This window comes from Leuciscus leuciscus, assembly GCF_965113295.1.
Source record: "Leuciscus leuciscus genome assembly, chromosome: 6".
Taxonomy (NCBI): domain Eukaryota; kingdom Metazoa; phylum Chordata; class Actinopteri; order Cypriniformes; family Leuciscidae; genus Leuciscus; species Leuciscus leuciscus.
Window position 1 is genome coordinate 766,334 of NC_138730.1, and position 18,531 is coordinate 784,864.

At 46.5% G+C, this 18,531-nt stretch overlaps 1 protein-coding gene and 2 long non-coding RNA genes across 4 annotated transcripts; 1 reads left to right on the forward strand and 2 right to left on the reverse strand.

Annotated features, from left to right (window-relative positions):
• Positions 1–208: 208 nt before the first annotated feature.
• On the reverse strand, positions 209–16,745 carry efcab14 (EF-hand calcium binding domain 14). Of its 2 annotated transcripts, XM_082174318.1 has the most exons (10): positions 16,093–16,745; positions 10,081–10,226; positions 8,415–8,560; positions 8,146–8,244; positions 7,942–8,052; positions 7,430–7,477; positions 6,389–6,533; positions 3,422–3,472; positions 3,248–3,340; positions 209–1,299 (listed from the first exon to the last, which is right to left on the reverse strand). In XM_082174318.1, the coding sequence occupies exons 1-10, from the start codon at positions 16,269–16,271 to the stop codon at positions 1,235–1,237; spliced, it is 1,083 nt and encodes a 360-aa protein (XP_082030444.1). In that variant the 5' UTR covers positions 16,272–16,745; the 3' UTR covers positions 209–1,234. The 2 variants fall into 2 exon arrangements, with proteins under 2 accessions (XP_082030444.1, XP_082030443.1); XM_082174317.1 differs by lacking the exon at positions 16,093–16,745 and having other exon boundaries at positions 3,422–3,467; positions 6,387–6,533; positions 10,081–10,661.
• Positions 7,162–7,420, reverse strand: LOC309502082. Its single transcript, XR_014207134.1, has 2 exons — positions 7,263–7,420; positions 7,162–7,230 (listed from the first exon to the last, which is right to left on the reverse strand). It is a non-coding gene; the product is annotated as an uncharacterized lncRNA (long non-coding RNA).
• Positions 11,994–13,924, forward strand: LOC309502106. Its single transcript, XR_014207160.1, has 2 exons — positions 11,994–13,079; positions 13,142–13,924. It is a non-coding gene; the product is annotated as an uncharacterized lncRNA (long non-coding RNA).
• Positions 16,746–18,531: the final 1,786 nt, after the last annotated feature.

The following is an 18,531-nucleotide window of genomic DNA, read 5'->3' on the forward strand; positions in this document are numbered from 1 at the left end:
CCAAAGTGAGGAGAGCAGTAGAAGCAGTGAAGCTAACAGTAGACAACAGTGTGTGCCGTGACCCGTCCAGTGTAGGCTAACACAGCTCATGGAGAAGGGTTGTTTTAGATGATAGAGAAGGTGTTAGCGTATGGAAGGGCATGATTAACATTTCTCAACGCCATCTCTCGAGATCTCCACGAGCTCCTCCTGAGACAGACACAAACGCTTCAGTAAAATCAGCCTTTATTCAGGTTACATTACAGAGAACATGCACTGCTTCATCTCATCACAGCTCTCCTGCTTAATTACTCTCAGCCTACAGTATTTACACTTCATCTGGGGTTAGACAGCAGAGTCTGAGACATTATCTTCAAGAGTCTGCAGAAGAACAACACTAGAGCAGTGTCTGCAAGGCCTTCAGTCTGCAGACACACACACACACACACACACACACACACACACAGTGCTGAATTAACTTTAAATTAAAACCTAGATCTGATCAAGGATGAGTAGCTGAGTGCATTGCATTATATTATCATAAATATCTGATTACATCCCCTAAAAGCGATCACATGATCATAGTATTGCTAGATGTGACAGTAATGTAGTTTAAAACGATCTTAATTTTCCCTCAGTTCACAGACACATGTTCAAGTATAAGAGTGAGTCTCACTGAGTCTCGTCAGGGTTAGCAGGAAGCTCCTCATGAATGCCTCTTCTTCTGGCGTTCACAGGAAGCTGAAGCTCCTCATGAATGCCTCTTCTTCTGGCGTTCACAGGAAGCTGAAGCTCCTCATGAACGCCTCTTCTTCTGACGTTCACAGGAAGCTGAAGCTCCTCATGAACGCCTCTTCTTCTGGCGTTCACAGGAAGCTGAAGCTCCTCATGAATGCCTCTTCTTCTGGCGTTCACAGGAAGCTGAAGCTCCTCATGAACGCCTCTTCTTCTGGCGTTCACAGGAAGCTGAAGCTCCTCATGAACGCCTCTTCTTCTGACGTTCACAGGAAGCTGAAGCTCCTCATGAACGCCTCTTCTTCTGGCGTTCACAGGAAGCTGAAGCTCCTCATGAACGCCTCTTCTTCTGGCGTTCACAGGAAGCTGAAGCTCCTCATGAACGCCTCTTCTTCTGGCGTGTGGTGAGTGTCTGACAGTAATACACTCGTGTCCTGCGCATGTACATCAGCAGCTCAGCGAACACCAGCCGTCCTCATGCTCCCGCAACACTGCGAGACTCACTCTTATCTGCTGTCAGTCACACTAGTCTGGGGTCAGTGGGGTGGACCCTCGCTGGCGGCTGACCTCTGACCTCCGGCGGGCCTGGAGATGGCACAAGCATTCGTTAGCAGCAAAATATATATATAGACAAACACACACTTTCTCATGGCCAGCCATATATCCAGAGGAGAACCATGAGATGATGGGGTTAAAAAGCAAACATATATCAGGGTTCATACACAGTTTTACCAATAAACGTTTGAGGCAAATATTCCTGACCAACCCTTCCGTAACTCATCTATGCAGACACGTGAATAAACATCCGTGTTCAACTTTACCACAGCATATCTTCACTAAACACAATGACCAGATCTATGTGTTAACAGTGTGCCTTTATCGATAACGATAGAAAAAATATTTGATCTAAAGCTCGATGGTTTCAGTTAGATGCATTAAAGTGTACATAGACATGAAGCAGCCAGAGGAATAGAGCACAACTGGAAGACAACTAGAGGTATTTCGCATCTCATGGAAGGAGAGCCTGATTGCATACAGAGAGGCTTTACAAGCTGCTAGATCTGCTTATTTATCAACCCTATTAGAAGAAAATAAACATAATCCTAGGTATTTATTTGAAACAGTGGCTAAACTAACGAGAAATAAATCTTCAACCCTAGAAGTCTCCAAGCAGCACAGCAGTAATGACTTTATGACCTTCTGCACTTATAAGATTGATAATATCAGGGAAAATTTGATTCATTCATTGCTATAGAAGAGGAAGAATTGTGTGTGTGTGTGTGTGTGTGTGTGTGTGTGTGTGTGTGTGTGTGTGCTCGCCTGTTCGGGAAGTCGCAGTGACAGAAACAGTGACATTCCAGTTTAAGTTTCAAGGGAGTAAAGCTTGTTTATGCCACTAAGAAAAGGAAAATCTGTCAAATAAATTTTGTTTTAAAGAAATGTTCATTTAAAAGCAGCGCTCATTAATCAGTGTATTATGTTACCGTTAAAGATGCGCATCAACCGTAGCCGAGTCCGCTGTTGAAGGTGACAATCATCTCTACAGCAGTCACACTCTGCAGGCGCTAACAGCTCGCGGTGAACACGGCTAACGTCAAGTTAGTGGTATTACCTCCTGCATATTCTATGTGTGCGTGACATGAGCGTGTCTTCTGCAGGTCGTGCTCACCAGGTTGTTCATCAAAGCCGAAATGTGCCCAGATGTAGGCCTTTAAAGTAGTTGGAGCATTTTTAATTTTCTCGCGTCTCGCCTCCCTCCGCCATTGTGTGCGAGTATTAAATCATACTTATCTGACCGTTATCAGTTTGTAGCAGTAAATGAAGAGATGTCTTATCGATCGCAAGTTCAGTATGGCGTACCACAAGGCTCAGTACTAGGACCGCTGCTGTTCACTCTGTACATGCTACCCTCACACACACGCACACACACTCTGTACATGCTACCATTAGGAGATATCATTAGGAAACATGGCATTAGTTTTCACTGTTATGCTGATGATACTCAGCTCTATATTTCTTCACGCCCTGATGAAACTTACCAATTCACAAAACTAAAGGAATGTATAGCTGATATAAAGACTGGATGACTAGTCATGTCCTACTACTAAACTCTGAAAAAACAGAGATTCTAATTATTGGACAAAAAACGTCCTCACGTAATAATCTAGAATACTGTCTAACACTTGATGGCTGCTCTGTTAAGTCCTCGTCGTCGGTCAGGAACCTGGGTGTGCTCTTTGGTGATCAAAGATGAGTTTTAAGGGATGAAACGATGGACTACAGGGGGATTTTAAACCAATTTGAATGACTTTCTGGGTTTATTTATTTTTCCAAAACTTTTCCAGGCCTGAAAATTTCCATTTTAAAATTCCATGGTTTTCCATGTTATTCATGAGCGTATGAACCCTGGTATCTGTAAGCTAGATGAGTTTAGTATATTTTACACAGTGTCACTCCTTCGGTGGACTTTTGTGAAGTGTAAAGTAACATGTGACGCAGTTACTATGGCAACATGAGCAGGATAGACAGGCACCTGTCACGGGGAACGTCACGGTCCTGCTGGAGGCCGGTCCTCTCCTGAACCGTCTGGGGGACAGAGCCCTGGGCCGGCGGGGCGGGGGGGAACCTGAAACACACACACACACACACTCGTGATCGGGTCTGTGTGTGAGTCAGCGTGTGTGAGTGTGTGTGAGCCGGTACACACCTGCGTCTGCGGTGCTCTGGAGCTGACGGCCGGCCGGTGCTGTCGACTGCAGAGAGAGAGAGAGAGAGAGAGAGAGAGAGAGTCAGATGGACAGCAGAACAGTGTGTGTGTGTGTAGTGCTCCTGTTATCAGTGACACGGTGTGTTTGATGGGGGAAGCCTTTGCTACCGTTCTGGAAGAATGACTTGAGACACGAATGAAGTGTTTTGGTAGTTTAACCCATTCTGAATGTGATTAACTGCAGTAATGTTCTTGTGTCCTCAGTGATATGAACATCTAAATCGTCATAAAACCAGACAATACACTTAAAATCCTAACTCAGAGTTTTATGATGAGTGTTGTATCTAGATTTTGAACGGTTGCCTCAACTAAAAGTCCAGTTTTAAAGTTCAACAAAAATCACTCTTCACTGTGTAAAGTGGTGACCCTAAAGAGCCATCTCTGCTTGGTTTAACCCACACAACTGAGTATTGTTGGTATAAACTGCTGTATGTCGGTTGGTTCATTGATGTTGATGACGAGCTAATACGCATCCCGAGCGCAGGATGATGCGCTGGAAGCAACACGAGTCACAGCGGCAGCGCTTCGCATTGAAAAGCTCAAAGGGAAGATATACTGATGCGTAGTGTATCTATCTATGCTATAGTTTATTACAATAGTGCGCGTGAAGATCATAGTGCTCTACTCCAGTGCTGTGATCTAACAGACACCCGGGAGGAAGTCACATGATTAAAGTACAGCAATCCAGTCCAGCAAGATAAAGCTGTTTTATGCGAGACCATAGACTTTATCTACAGATCAAGTGTAATAATAGTAGCACTGAATCATGTTGGAGAGTTTGATCATGTCGGGATAATGCCGGTTCGCGTGGCTACGTGGAAGCGATACAATTCTGTATTATAAATGTTAAGGCCAGACAAGTAGTATGTTGAGGGTTGGTTTGTAGGGAAGGACTACACGCCTGCACACATATATTCAAACACACACACCTATAGACTGAACTCGTAATACACATGTGCATGCCATCAGAGTTCTCACTGGTTCACGTTTTTGAAGTTTGCACAGAAAGAACTGAAGAGTTTTCTGTTAGAGTGGTGTCGTGTTAGCGGCTCCTACGTTAATAACTAATGATCGTTGTGACGAAAGTGAATCAATCAAAACTAACTTTAGCTGGACAATAACTTTATTCTAGAGCTGCTGTAAAGCCAGAACAATCTCTGTTACTGTAATATCCTGTTATCACTGTAAAGCCACTTTGGAACAATCTACATTGTTAAAAGCGCTATATAAATGAAGGTGACTTGACTGTCGTGACGCGCTGTGTGGCGCTGACTGGAGAGTGACTGACAGCCGCAGCGCAGGGAGGAGTTTACGCCAACTTTAATTTCACCACTTAAATATTCATTTCTATCTCACATTAGTTTTATATATTGATTGTTTCATTGAAAATCTTCAGTCGGTAAACTAAAGTGCTAATGTTAAGATGTGATACGTAATACGCTACATGTATCAGTCGAAATTGCGTTTTTGAGAGAGAAAAAATGATAGGTTGTGTGTGTCATATTTTAATTAACATTCAGAAATAATGTAAAATATCAAAGCGTTTACAAATAAACACTAAATAATATGCTATTTTATGAAATAAAAAGAGAAACACTGCAGCTTTACGCTGCTATTCACACATGTACAACTGAAGCTTTGTGGTAGTTTAATGGGTCACATACACTTATCCATTCTAATTTAATTCACATTTAACCTCCTGATCTTGCTGGTTCACAGATGAGCATCGGTCGGAAGACATCGGCTGTCAGTCAGGGACACATCAACATCCCTACTCCATTATTTCCACAGTCAACTGAACATGCTGAGATCTGACCTGGGACATCTTTACCGTCGCAGGACTCGAGATCACGTTCCCTCAGAGCTGTCTCTGCTCGAGCTCACATATAAACCCGAGTTTGTTGGAATAGACTGATGTGTGTAGGACGGGTCAGAGGTTAGATAATACTTTTTACTTTATATTTTTTGAACCAAAATCAGTTAATTTACCATTTTTATTCATCATTCCAGTCCCATTTCCACACAAGTTAAACTACATACAAACATGTGTGTATGTGTCTGTGTGTGTGTGTGTGTGTGTGTGTGTTCTCACCGTGTCTCCTGACTCCAGCACAGACACCCAGCGGCTCAGGTTGGACAGTGTGTGTGTGTGTGTGTGTGTGTGTGTGTGTGTGTGTGTGTGTGTGTGTGTGTGTGTGTGTGTGTGTGTGTGTGTGTGTGTTCTCACCGTGTCTCCTGACTCCAGCACAGACACCCAGCGGCTCAGGTTGGACTGTGTGTGTGTGTGTGTGTGTGTGTGTGTGTGTGTGTTCTCACCGTGTCTCCTGACTCCAGCACAGACACCCAGCGGCTCAGGTTGGACAGTGTGTGTGTGTGTGTGTGTGTGTGTGTGTGTGTGTGTGTGTGTGTGTGTGTGTGTGTGTGTGTGTGTGTGTGTTCTCACCGTGTCTCCTGACTCCAGCACAGACACCCAGCGGCTCAGGTTGGACTGTGTGTGTGTGTGTGTGTGTGTGTGTGTGTGTGTGTGTGTGTGTGTGTGTGTGTGTGTTCTCACCGTGTCTCCTGACTCCAGCACAGACACCCAGCGGCTCAGGTTGGACAGTGTGTGTGTGTGTGTGTGTGTGTGTGTGTGTGTGTGTGTGTGTGTGTGTGTGTGTGTGTGTGTGTGTGTTCTCACCGTGTCTCCTGACTCCAGCACAGACACCCAGCGGCTCAGGTTGGACTGTGTGTGTGTGTGTGTGTGTGTGTGTGTGTGTGTGTGTGTGTGTGTTCTCACCGTGTCTCCTGACTCCAGCACAGACACCCAGCGGCTCAGGTTGGACAGTGTGTGTGTGTGTGTGTGTGTGTGTGTGTGTGTGTGTGTGTGTGTGTGTGTGTGTGTGTGTGTGTGTGTGTGTGTTCTCACCGTGTCTCCTGACTCCAGCACAGACACCCAGCGGCTCAGGTTGGACAGCATGAAGTGGACGCTCTGGATCTGCTCACGGCACCAGGACTGATGGAGCAGCAGAGAGCTGTTCAACTCGCTCACACCGTCCTGAACACACTGCACGTCCTGCACACACACACACACACACACACACAACTGCATTATGGGGAACGCCAGCACAGGCCTGATGTGCATCAGACACGCACGCGTCCTAACCAGACTCCAGCAACAAGATGTCAAGACATCAAGATGCTGATTAGACAGCATGAGTATTGCACAGGTGTGCCTTAGGCTGGCCACAATAAAAGGCCACTCTAATTCAAATTCTCTGAAACGCCTTTGGAGACGGCTTATGCTGGTGGACATTCCTGCAGTCAGCATGCCAATTGCACGCTCCCTCAAAACTTGCGACATCTGTGGCATTGTACTGTGAGATAAAAATGCACATTATAGAGTGGCCTTTAATTGTGGCCAGCCTAAGGCACACCTGTGCAATAATCAAGCATCTTGATATCACACCTGTGAGGTGGATGGATTATCTCGGCACAGGAGAAGTGCTCACTAACACAGATTTAGACAGATTTGATGAACAATATTTGAGAGAAATGGGCCTTTTGTGTACATAGAAGAAGTCTTAGATTTGAGTCCTTTGAGTCCAGCTCATGAAAAATGGGGGCAAAAACAAAAGTGTTGCGTTTATAATGTTGTTCAGTGTGTATATATATATATATATATATATATATATATATATATATATATATATATATATAGTGCTGATTGGATAGATCATTTGAACGTGTTCCTCCCGAACTGTTAATAAAACCTAATTCGTCTGTCCAGACGAGACTACGAGACACGACAAATCAATCACAGCCAGTAAGAAGAGTGTGTGGGTGGAGAATCTCAATCAATCACAGCCAATCAGAAGAGCTTGTAGGTGGAGCCTATCTGCAAGCACACTGCACTCGCAACCAAATCAATAAAAAAAAAAGATTGATTGATTAAGTGTGTGTGTGTGTTACCTGCTTCAGTGCTGTCCAGCTGCTGTCGTTCACCGGTTTCCCTCCGTTCTTTAAGGTCAGAAATCAAACACAAGGCGTTTACACACATCAGCTGGACACACATCAACACCATCACTCTCACTGCACATCACAGGCACATTCACACACCAGAACCACTAACATCTGGCCAAACACATCATATACTGTGAGCTCGAGATCCCTCTGTCCTCTTTCACTTGCCCTTGTGTCGCTCAAACCTGCACCACTGTCCTTCTTCAACACAACAGAACACATTCTGAAGAATGCTGGGAAACACACAGTGTTGTGAGCAATGACTTCCATTGTAGTGAATAAACACAGAGATTCCTGAAAACATCTAGTGTGTGTGTGTGTCTGCAGGAGTGGAAGGAGACGAGGGCGGCGAGTAGACGATCCTTCTCTGATTCAAACACACAGCTGGACTGAGATGCTGATAGACTGGTGTTTCCCAGTGTGTGTGAGAGTGTATGAGTGTGTGTGAGTGTGTCACGTACCGTTGTGTCCTTCAGCTGATCTTGTGCTTCTCTTCTCTCGTCCTGCACAGTCTGTATCATGGTGACGTCGTGCTGGAGGCTGGTGACGGTGCTGCCGATGGAGGCCACGCTCTGCACACACACACACACACCGCTGTGAGTCGCGTCTCTTCACACACACACACACACACACACACACACACCCTGAGATGAACAGCAGCGAACCTTCTGCAGCTCCTCCACACTCCTGGGAAGAGCCAGCAGATCCGAGGAGGATTTGATGTTGGCCTTCAGATGATTGACAGCAGAATCCAGAGCGCTGAGCTGCAGGAGACACACACACACACACACACACACATTAACACTGCTGCTGAACCAGCTCTGCTTGCAGACGAGATCATGAGGAGTTTCATCATGAGTCAGAGATGATCATCAGCACCTCTGACCCCATCCCTCCCCCACACACACACACACACACACACACACACACACACCTTCTGGCTGATGTCGGTCAGGTTGGCCCAGAGCTTGACCAGGCCTCTCTCTCCGCTCTCCATGTCCTCCAGCTTCATCTGCTGGGCCTTCAGCTCTTCAGTGATCTTCAGGATCTCGTGTGACGACAGCGTCTGACTGCTGTCCACTGACACACATCAACCACAACATTTCATGACTTCAGGGGAAAGTTAGCAGAAGGTTCTTATAACATTTGTTGTATATATGAATTCTAGGAATAGGAACTAGACTAGCGGTTCCCATAGGAAGGTTTTCCTGGTTGTGTTCGCCGGTAGGAACTCTGAACTCTCGCATTCTCCGTGTTCATTAGTGTACGATCTGTCAAATACGGTATTATATAGAACTGTTATAAACAGAAAGTAGACAGTGATGAAGAGTTATTAGCGTATAGCGTGTGTTTGATGTCCAGTGTTGCTGAGCAGAAATACATAATCATGTTTCTCTTGGTTCCTCAAAGTTGCGTTGGATGTTCTCCTCAGTGTAAAGGTTAAGCGGCCCATCTATCACTGTTTTCCATGTTCGTAGAGTTAGCTTCTGGAGTAAATATATAGGCTATAATCTGTGTGTTTACACTGCTTTTTTAATAATGGCGTGTGCTGGTGTTTCGCGTGTGTTCGGCCAATCAGAGAACACTAACGTCACTGTAGTTCCTATAGTGCTGGTTTAGACTGACTCTGAAGTAGGAGTAAATTAGTTCCTCCAAAAGAGCTCCTAGAACTAAAATCGTTCCTAGTTCCTGCGGTGCGAACACGCAAAAATCCAGGACCTTCCGCCAATAGTTCTAGGAGCTATGAAACGGTTCCTCCGGTGCGAAAGACCCTAATGATAATGAAGAGCAGGCTGCATTTCTGTGGAATAATGTGAGTGAATGACTCAGACTCACTCAGACTCAGTGTGTGTTGTGCGGTCAGACTCAGACTCACTCAGACTCAGTGAGACTCAGTGTGTGTTGTGCGGTCTCACTCCAACTCACTCCGACTCACTCCGACTCACTCAGACTCACTCAGACTCACTCAGACTCACTCAGACTCACTCAGACTCAGTGTGTGTTGTGCGGTCAGACTCAGACTCACTCCGACTCAGTGTGTGTTGTGCGGTCAGACTCAGACTCACTCAGACTCAGTGTGTGTTGTGCGGTCAGACTCAGACTCACTCAGACTCACTGAGACTCAGTGTGTGTTGTGCGGTCTCACTCCGACTCACTCAGACTCACTCAGACTCAGTGTGTGTTGTGCGGTCAGACTCAGACTCACTCCGACTCAGTGTGTGTTGTGCGGTCAGACTCAGACTCACTCAGACTCAGTGTGTGTTGTGCGGTCAGACTCAGACTCACTCAGACTCACTGAGACTCAGTGTGTGTTGTGCGGTCTCACTCCGACTCACTCAGACTCACTCAGACTCAGTGTGTGTTGTGCGGTCAGACTCACTCAGACTCACTCAGACGCAGTGTGTGTTGTGCGGTCAGACTCACTCAGACTCACTCAGACGCAGTGTGTGTTGTGCGGTCAGACTCACTCAGACTCACTCAGACTCAGTGTGTGTTGTGCGGTCAGACTCACTCAGACTCAGTGTGTGTTGTGCGGTCAGACTCACTCAGACTCACTCAGACTCACTCAGACTCAGTGTGTGTTGTGCGGTCAGACGTACTGGTGCGGATCTTCTCCTTCAGGGAGTCCAGGTCCTCTTTGAGTGCGATCTGCATCCAGATGAGTCCAGCACACGCCATGATGCAGGCGGCCAGCAGGATAAACACACACAGAGGATAACAGAGAGAGCAGCACTGCACTGAACTCCTGCACACACACACACAGAGAGAGAGAGAGAGTTACACACACAGAGGATAACAGAGAGCAGCACTGCACTGAGCTCCTGCACACACACACACACACACACACACACACACACACACACACACACACACACACACACACACACACACAGAGAGAGAGAGAGAGAGAGTTACACACACAGAGGATAACAGAGAGCAGCACTGCACTGAACTCCTGCACACACACACACACACACACACACACACACACAGAGAGAGAGAGAGAGAGAGTTTCACACACAGAGGATAACAGAGAGCAGCACTGCACTGAACTCCTGCACACACACACACACACACACACACACACACACACACAGAGAGAGAGAGAGAGAGAGAGAGAGAGAGAGTTACACACACAGAGGATAACAGAGAGCAGCACTGCACTGAACTCCTGCAGACACACACACACACACACACACACACACACACACACACAGAGAGAGAGAGAGAGAGAGAGAGAGAGAGAGAGAGAGAGAGAGATACATTACACACACACATATAGTTACACACACCTGACACACAGCCTTCACAACACACACCTGTCACACAGGCTTCATAACACACACCTGTCACACAGACTTCATAACACACACCTGTCACACAGACTTCATAACACACACCTGTCACACAGCCTTCACAACACACACCTGTCACACAGGCTTCATAACACACACCTGTCACACAGCCTTCGTAACACACACCTGTCACACAGCCTTCGTAACACACACCTGTCACACAGGCTTCATAACACACACCTGTCACACAGGCTTCATAACACACACCTGTCACACAGCCTTCATAACACACACCTGTCACACAGCCTTCATAACACACACCTGTCACACAGCCTTCATAACACACACCTGTCACACAGCCTTCGTAACACACACCTGTCACACAGCCTTCGTAACACACACCTGTCACACAGGCTTCATAACACACACCTGTCACACAGGCTTCATAACACACACCTGTCACACAGCCTTCGTAACACACACCTGTCACACAGCCTTCGTAACACACACCTGTCACACAGGCTTCATAACACACACCTGTCACACAGGCTTCATAACACACACCTGTCACACAGGCTTCACAACACACACCTGTCACACAGCCTTCACAACACACACCTGTCACACAGGCTTCATAACACACACCTGTCACACAGCCTTCACAACACACACCTGTCACACAGCCTTCATAACACACACCTGTCACACAGCCTTCATAACACACACCTGTCACACAGGCTTCACAACACACACCTGTCACACAGCCTTCATAACACACACCTGTCACACAGGCTTCATAACACACACCTGTCACACAGGCTTCATAACACACACCTGTCACACAGGCTTCATAACACACACCTGTCACACAGGCTTCACAACACACACCTGTCACACAGGCTTCATAACACACACCTGTCACACAGGCTTCATAACACACACCTGTCACAGCCTTCATAACACACACCTGTCACACAGCCTTCATAACACACACCTGTCACACAGGCTTCATAACACACACCTGTCACACAGGCTTCATAACACACACCTGTCACACAGCCTTCACAACACACACCTGTCACACAGGCTTCACAACACACACCTGTCACACAGGCTTCATAACACACACCTGTCACACAGCCTTCACAACACACACATGTCACACAGCCTTCATAACACACACCTGTCATACAGCCTTCATAACACACACCTGTCACACAGCCTTCATAACACACACCTGTCACACAGCCTTCATAACACACACCTGTCACACAGCCTTCACAACACACACCTGTCACACAGCCTTCACAACACACACCTGTCACACAGCCTTCACAACACACACCTGTCACACAGCCTTCACAACACACACCTGTCACACAGCCTTCACAACACACACCTGTCACACAGCCTTCACAACACACACCTGTCACACAGGCTTCATAACACACACCTGTCACACAGCCTTCATAACACACACCTGTCACACAGGCTTCATAACACACACCTGTCACACAGGCTTCATAACACACACCTGTCACACAGGCTTCATAACACACACCTGTCACACAGCCTTCATAACACACACCTGTCACACAGGCTTCATAACACACACCTGTCACACAGGCTTCATAACACACACCTGTCACGCCTGTACAAGTGTGTTGTGAACGTGTGTTGGCCAGTGTTTAGCGTGATGAGCGTGGTGTGGCGGGAAGAGCGCGTCTGGAGTCTAGCCTTCATGATGAGGGGTAATCCAGCGCTTGATAACCATACCCCCCCCCCGGGCGCCGCCATTGATTAGCAGACCATCACCTGCTGTTAGCATCCATTGATTCCCATTCATTTTGGCGTCACTTTGACAGCGAATAACTTTACATCTGAGGTGTTTAAAGACTCCATTTGTCCATTATTTATTTCTAAAGAAACACAACAATGTATAAAAGGCTCCATTACCTTGTATCTTACGTTATGGCCCCGTAGAAGCAGTTTTTGTAAAAGTAGGCTAACGATTGCGTCATAACCACGCGACTCTCTGTCGCACAGTAGAGAGATTACCGTATGGACGGGAGGAGAAGCTCGAGGGCAATCGGGGGGACGTGGAAGCAAAATGACAAAATAATTCATCAGAATACATAGCAAAAGTTGCTCCTGCTCCAGCTCATGGACACCTCCTACTCACACTCTCCGTCTCTGCAAGATTCGGAAGGGAATGATTCAGATTTCTCTCGGCACAGCTACTAGAAGACAGACGGGTTTCTCACGTCACATCTACGTCGTCAAGCTCAGTTTGAGTCTGCACAGTCGCTCAGCCATCAGGAAGAAGAGCTTCAGTACGCTCGACCATCAGGAAGAAGAGCTTCAGTACGCTCGACCATCAGGAAGAAGAGCTTCTAACTGACTTCACTTGTCTCCGTTGAATCCAGTGGGGTCGCTGTGTCCAGTTTATATACTGTCTATGTTCATGACGAGCACAGTCGAGTTCGCTTGAGCACTCAGTGTTTTGTGTCACTGTAAGTTGTAATATGTTTATTGTGTGTGTGTATATCTGATTAATCTCATATAGGATGTGTTTGGTTGAGTTAATGAACGATGTAAAGCGCTTAATTGTACCGGTGATCATCTTCATCTCTAGCGTGCGCAGCTCAAACAGCACTGCACATTAATAACTATAACTGGGACTGTCATATACACCAGTATAATGAGAACACTACTGTGATGAAGCGTTCTCTGGGTTTATCCGCTGTGTTCCAGCTGTTGCTGTGGGAAGAGTGAGTCCAGGACAGGGGTTACACACTCAGACCAGCACAGGTAAGGGGTCACTCGTGCGTTCACTCTGTGCTGATATATGTGTGTGTGACTCTCACACTGGTTCAGACTACTAGGCCACTGTACTGTACGTGTGTGATGTGTGTTGAAGTTAGCGCTGCACGATTAATCACAATTTACATGTAATCGCACTTAAATCGAGATGGCTTATCGTGACTTTAAAATCGCAAAGGCTGCGATAATTTGTTATGTGCAGTGTGTCAGTGACGTACGGCTCAGTAAACGCTGCTCTGTCTGAAAGCACTGTGAGTTTCAGTCACTTATAACGTGCATTTGAAAAACAACACTCGTCAAACATCTTTCCAAAACACAAGAAGCATTTATGAGCCTCTTTTTAATAACATGCATTTCCTCCAGACTCAGTTCATGAGGACAGCTGAGCTCCTCCTCCTGTGAGATGATGTGCTTCTGACACAGAATAAGGCAGTCGTGTGTTTATTAGTCATGTTTAATCAAAGCGTTTCAGTCTCCTGTTTCTTCAGCCACAGTGATAGGGGTTTCCTGGAATGATGCGCATTATTGTAGTTCTGCGGCCGGGCATATTTACTGTGTTTGCGTGAGAGCGCCCTCTGGTGTTCAGGTGGAGCAGTGTTTACTGCCGATCAGCCGCACTCCACTGACAAACATAAGATAATCACAGCCTTTGCCAAATCGCGTGCGGTTTTATTGCGATTAATCGTGCAGCCCTAGATGAAGTGTTTGGGTCATGGCTTCTAATGGTGAGTCTTATGTTCATGTATTCAGGCTATCAAAGTATATCAACATTGAATTCAGATTTATCTGCCAATATATCGGTTATCAGCTTTCAAATGTAAAGAATTATCGGTATCGGTCAAAATGTTTATATCAGTGCATCTCTACTCACATCAGCTTACAGTAACTCTCTCTCTCTCTCTCTCTCTCTCTCTCTCTCTCTCTCTCTCTCTCTCTCTCTCTCTCTCTCTCTCTCTGCTCTCTCTCTCTCTCTCTCTCTCTGCTCTCGGCTGGAGAACCCCCGAGGTTTACACTGATGTTACAGTAACACTTCTGATCTACAGTAAAACACTGATGTTCACAGAAGCTGTGTGTGTTACTGTCACTGAGAGAATGTGAAATTATATTAATATATATTTTAAAGATAATTTAAGTTTATTTTACACACTTTAAACATTATTGTAACGCACATCACATTTATCTTCAATATCGTACAGCCCTGGTAAACACACACACACTCTCTCTCACACACACACACACACACACACACACACACACACACACACACACACACACACACACACACACACACTCTTGTCCATCAGGACTGAACTGCACACACACACACACACACCATCATGACTGAACTGTAAACACACACTCAGGACTGAAATGTACACACACACACACACACACACTTGTCCATCATGACTGAACTGCACACACACACACACACACGTCCATCAGGACTGAACTGTAGGACTGAAATGTACACACACACATCCATCAGGACTGAACTGTAAACACACACACACACACACACTGAACTGAAATGTACACACACACACACACACACACACACACACACACACACACTCTTGTCCATCAGGACTTAACTACACACACACACACACACACACACACTCTTGTCCATCAGGACTTAACTACACACACAAGACAGATGTTACAGATGTGTGTTACTGTCACTGAGAGAATGTGAAATGTCATATAATTTTAGATATATTTTAAAGATAATTTAAAATATAAATTCAGAGCGTGTGTGAGAGTTCAGAAATTCAGAGAGTGTGTGTACATTTCAGTCCTACAGTTCAGTCCTGATGGACAAGTGTGTGTGTGTGTGTGTGTGTGTGTGTGTGTGTGTGTGTGTGTGTGTGTGTGTGAGGACTTAACTCGCGCGCACACACACACACACACACACACACACACACACACACACACACACACACACACACACACTCTCTCTCTCTCTCTCTCACTCACACACACACTTGTCCATCATGACTGAACTGTAAACACACACTCAGGACTGAACTACACACACACACACACACACACACACACACACACACACACTCACTCACTCACTCACTTCACTCACTCACTCACTCACTCACTCACTCACTCACTCACTCACTCACTCACTCACTCACTCACTCACTCACTCACTCACTTCTCTCTCTCTCTCTCTCTCTCTCTCTCTCTCTCTCTCTCTCTCTCTCTCTCTCTCTCTCTCTCTCTCTCTCTCTCTCTCTCTCTCTCTCTCTCTCTCTCTCTCTCTCTCTCTCTCTCTCTCTCTCTCTCTCTCCTCTCTCTCTCTCTCTCTCTCACACACCACTCACACTTGTCCATCATGACTGAACTGTAAACACACACTCAGGACTGAAACTGTAACACACACTCAGGACGAACTGTAAACACACACTCAGGACTAAACTGCACACACACACTCAGGACTGGACTGAACTGCACACACACACACACACACACACTCACGCGCCGAACAGGCCGCTGGGGCCGCCGCGGAACTCGCGCTCCTCGTCGCCGGACTCGTCGCTCTGGCTGTCGGGCGGCTCTGAGCGCAGGAGCCGGTGTTTGCTCTTCCTGCGGGTCTCGCTCAGGCCGATCAGCGCGTTCAGCTCCTTCCTCTTCTTCATCTTCTTCTGGGGGCTCATCGCCTCACACACACCGCGTTCACCGCACAGCCGTTAGCATCGCAGAGACAGCGTTAATGCAGCGTTAGCACTAGCTCAGAGAGAGACAGGCGGCCAGTGTCCATGATATAGACCCGCTTCTCCACAGAACAGCGACCCGTCCAGTGAAGTCCTGCTGTCGACTGACACAACCGCGGGATATCCTTATATCGCTATATCCTTATATCGCTAACAGTTAGCGTTATATCGCTAAGATCCTGCGCGAGGCGACGCTGAGGAAATCATTCGGCAGTTTCACTGAACACTTCCTGTCGAGTCCGAATCTGATGACACACACGTAAAGATGACACGTATTCACGTCACTCACACACACACAAAGATATATTATAGTTTAAGAATCAGAGCAGATCTGTCTTTTTCTCTTCAGGATGAACATATGAAAGATGTGAGATATCCATAATCCATCCGATCCTGACCGGAAGCGCTTCTGATTGGAGGAACACATGAGGGCGTGTCATTGGGCATCTGACGTCATCATAATTATACTGTAAATACATGTCTTTAAAAAATAATGGTTTAAAGATTCATAAGTGGTCAGTGGGGTACACTGAATAATCAAAACCAAGACATTAACACTTAAATAAAATAAAACACTGACCAAATTTAAAAGTTTAATAAAAATATGGAAATGTTTACAAATAGAAACACATTTGACAGCTTTTGAACCAATTTGGAAATATTAAACAAAAATATTGACATTCATTAAAAAAAATAACTATTAGGCCTACAAGACCTTGTGCTCAACAGAACAGATATGATTTACCCTTTGAGAGGAGGTCAGATAAATAAAATAGGTTTGAAAGAAGTGAGGCTTGTCTTAAGTGAGACCACACTCTGGATACGAGGCCTCCACACACACGATCTCTGGATACGAGGCCTCCACACACACACGATCTCTGGATACGAGGCCTCCACACACACGATCTCTGGATACGAGGCCTCCACACACGCGATCTCTGGATACGAGGCCTCCACACACACGATCTCTGGATACGAGGCTTCCACACACGCGATCTCTGGATACGAGGCCTCCACACACGCGATCTCTGGGTACGAGGCCTCCACACACACGATCTCTGGATACGAGGCCTCCACACACACACGATCTCTGGATACGAGGCCTCCACACACGCGATCTCTGGGTACGAGGCCTCCACACACGCGATCTCTGGATACGAGGCCTCCACACACGCGATCTCTGGATACGAGGCCTCCACACACGCGATCTCTGGGTACGAGGCCTCCACACACGCGATCTCTGGATACGAGGCCTCCACACACGCGATCTCTGGGTACGAGGCCTCCACACACACGATCTCTGGATACGAGGCCTCCACACACACGATCTCTGGATACGAGGCTTCCACACACGCGATCTCTGGATACGAGGCCTCCACACACGCGATCTCTGGGTACGAGGCCTCCACACACGCGATCTCTGGATACGAGGCCTCCACACACGCGATCTCTGGATACGAGGCCTCCACACACACGATCTCTGGATACGAGGCTTCCACACACGCGATCTCTGGATACGAGGCCTCCACACACGCGATCTCTGGGTACGAGGCCTCCACACACGCGATCTCTGGATACGAGGCCTCCACACACGCGATCTCTGGATACGAGGCCTCCACACACACGATCTCTGGATACGAGGCTTCCACACACGCGATCTCTGGATACGAGGCCTCCACACACGCGATCTCTGGATACGAGGCCTCCACACACGCGATCTCTGGATACGAGGCCTCCACACACACGATCTCTGGATACGAGGCCTCCACACACACACGATCTCTGGATACGAGGCCTCCACACACACGATAACGTCCTCTAGAAACGGTCTATACTGATTCTGAAACTCTTTAACTGCATTCTCCTCACGACTGTTAAAATAACAACTAACATCTTCACAGAAAGTGCTCTCCTTGCTGTTACTGTTCCAGACAGTGACTGACACCCTGTATAGCTAGCACTTCTCCTGCTACTGCTTTCTCTTCAGACACACTGCTTGCTGTATTCCTCATGTGTAAGTCGCTCTGGATAAAAGCGTCTGCTAAATTAATAAATGTAAATGTAAATGCGCTCACCTAAACAGCAGTTCGCCAGGTAGAGGAGAATGGAGAAAGACTTTATTTGCAAACTAAATAAATAAATTGTCAATTCAAGTTAAAAATACTATCACGTGATTTAATTTATGGTAAGAATAACAATAATT

Excerpts from the sequence above, each read along its gene's own strand:
- efcab14 (XM_082174318.1), bottom strand. The coding sequence starts at position 16,271 with ATGAGCCCCCAGAAGAAGATGAAGAAGAGGAAGGAGCTGAACGCGCTG. Across the intron at positions 8,053-8,145 it reads GTGTGGAGGAGCTGCAGAAG|AGCGTGGCCTCCATCGGCAG; the intron begins GTTCGCTGCTGT and ends GTGTGTGTGCAG. Across the intron at positions 6,534-7,429 it reads GCTGGACAGCACTGAAGCAG|GACGTGCAGTGTGTTCAGGA; the intron begins GTAACACACACA and ends GTGTGTGTGCAG.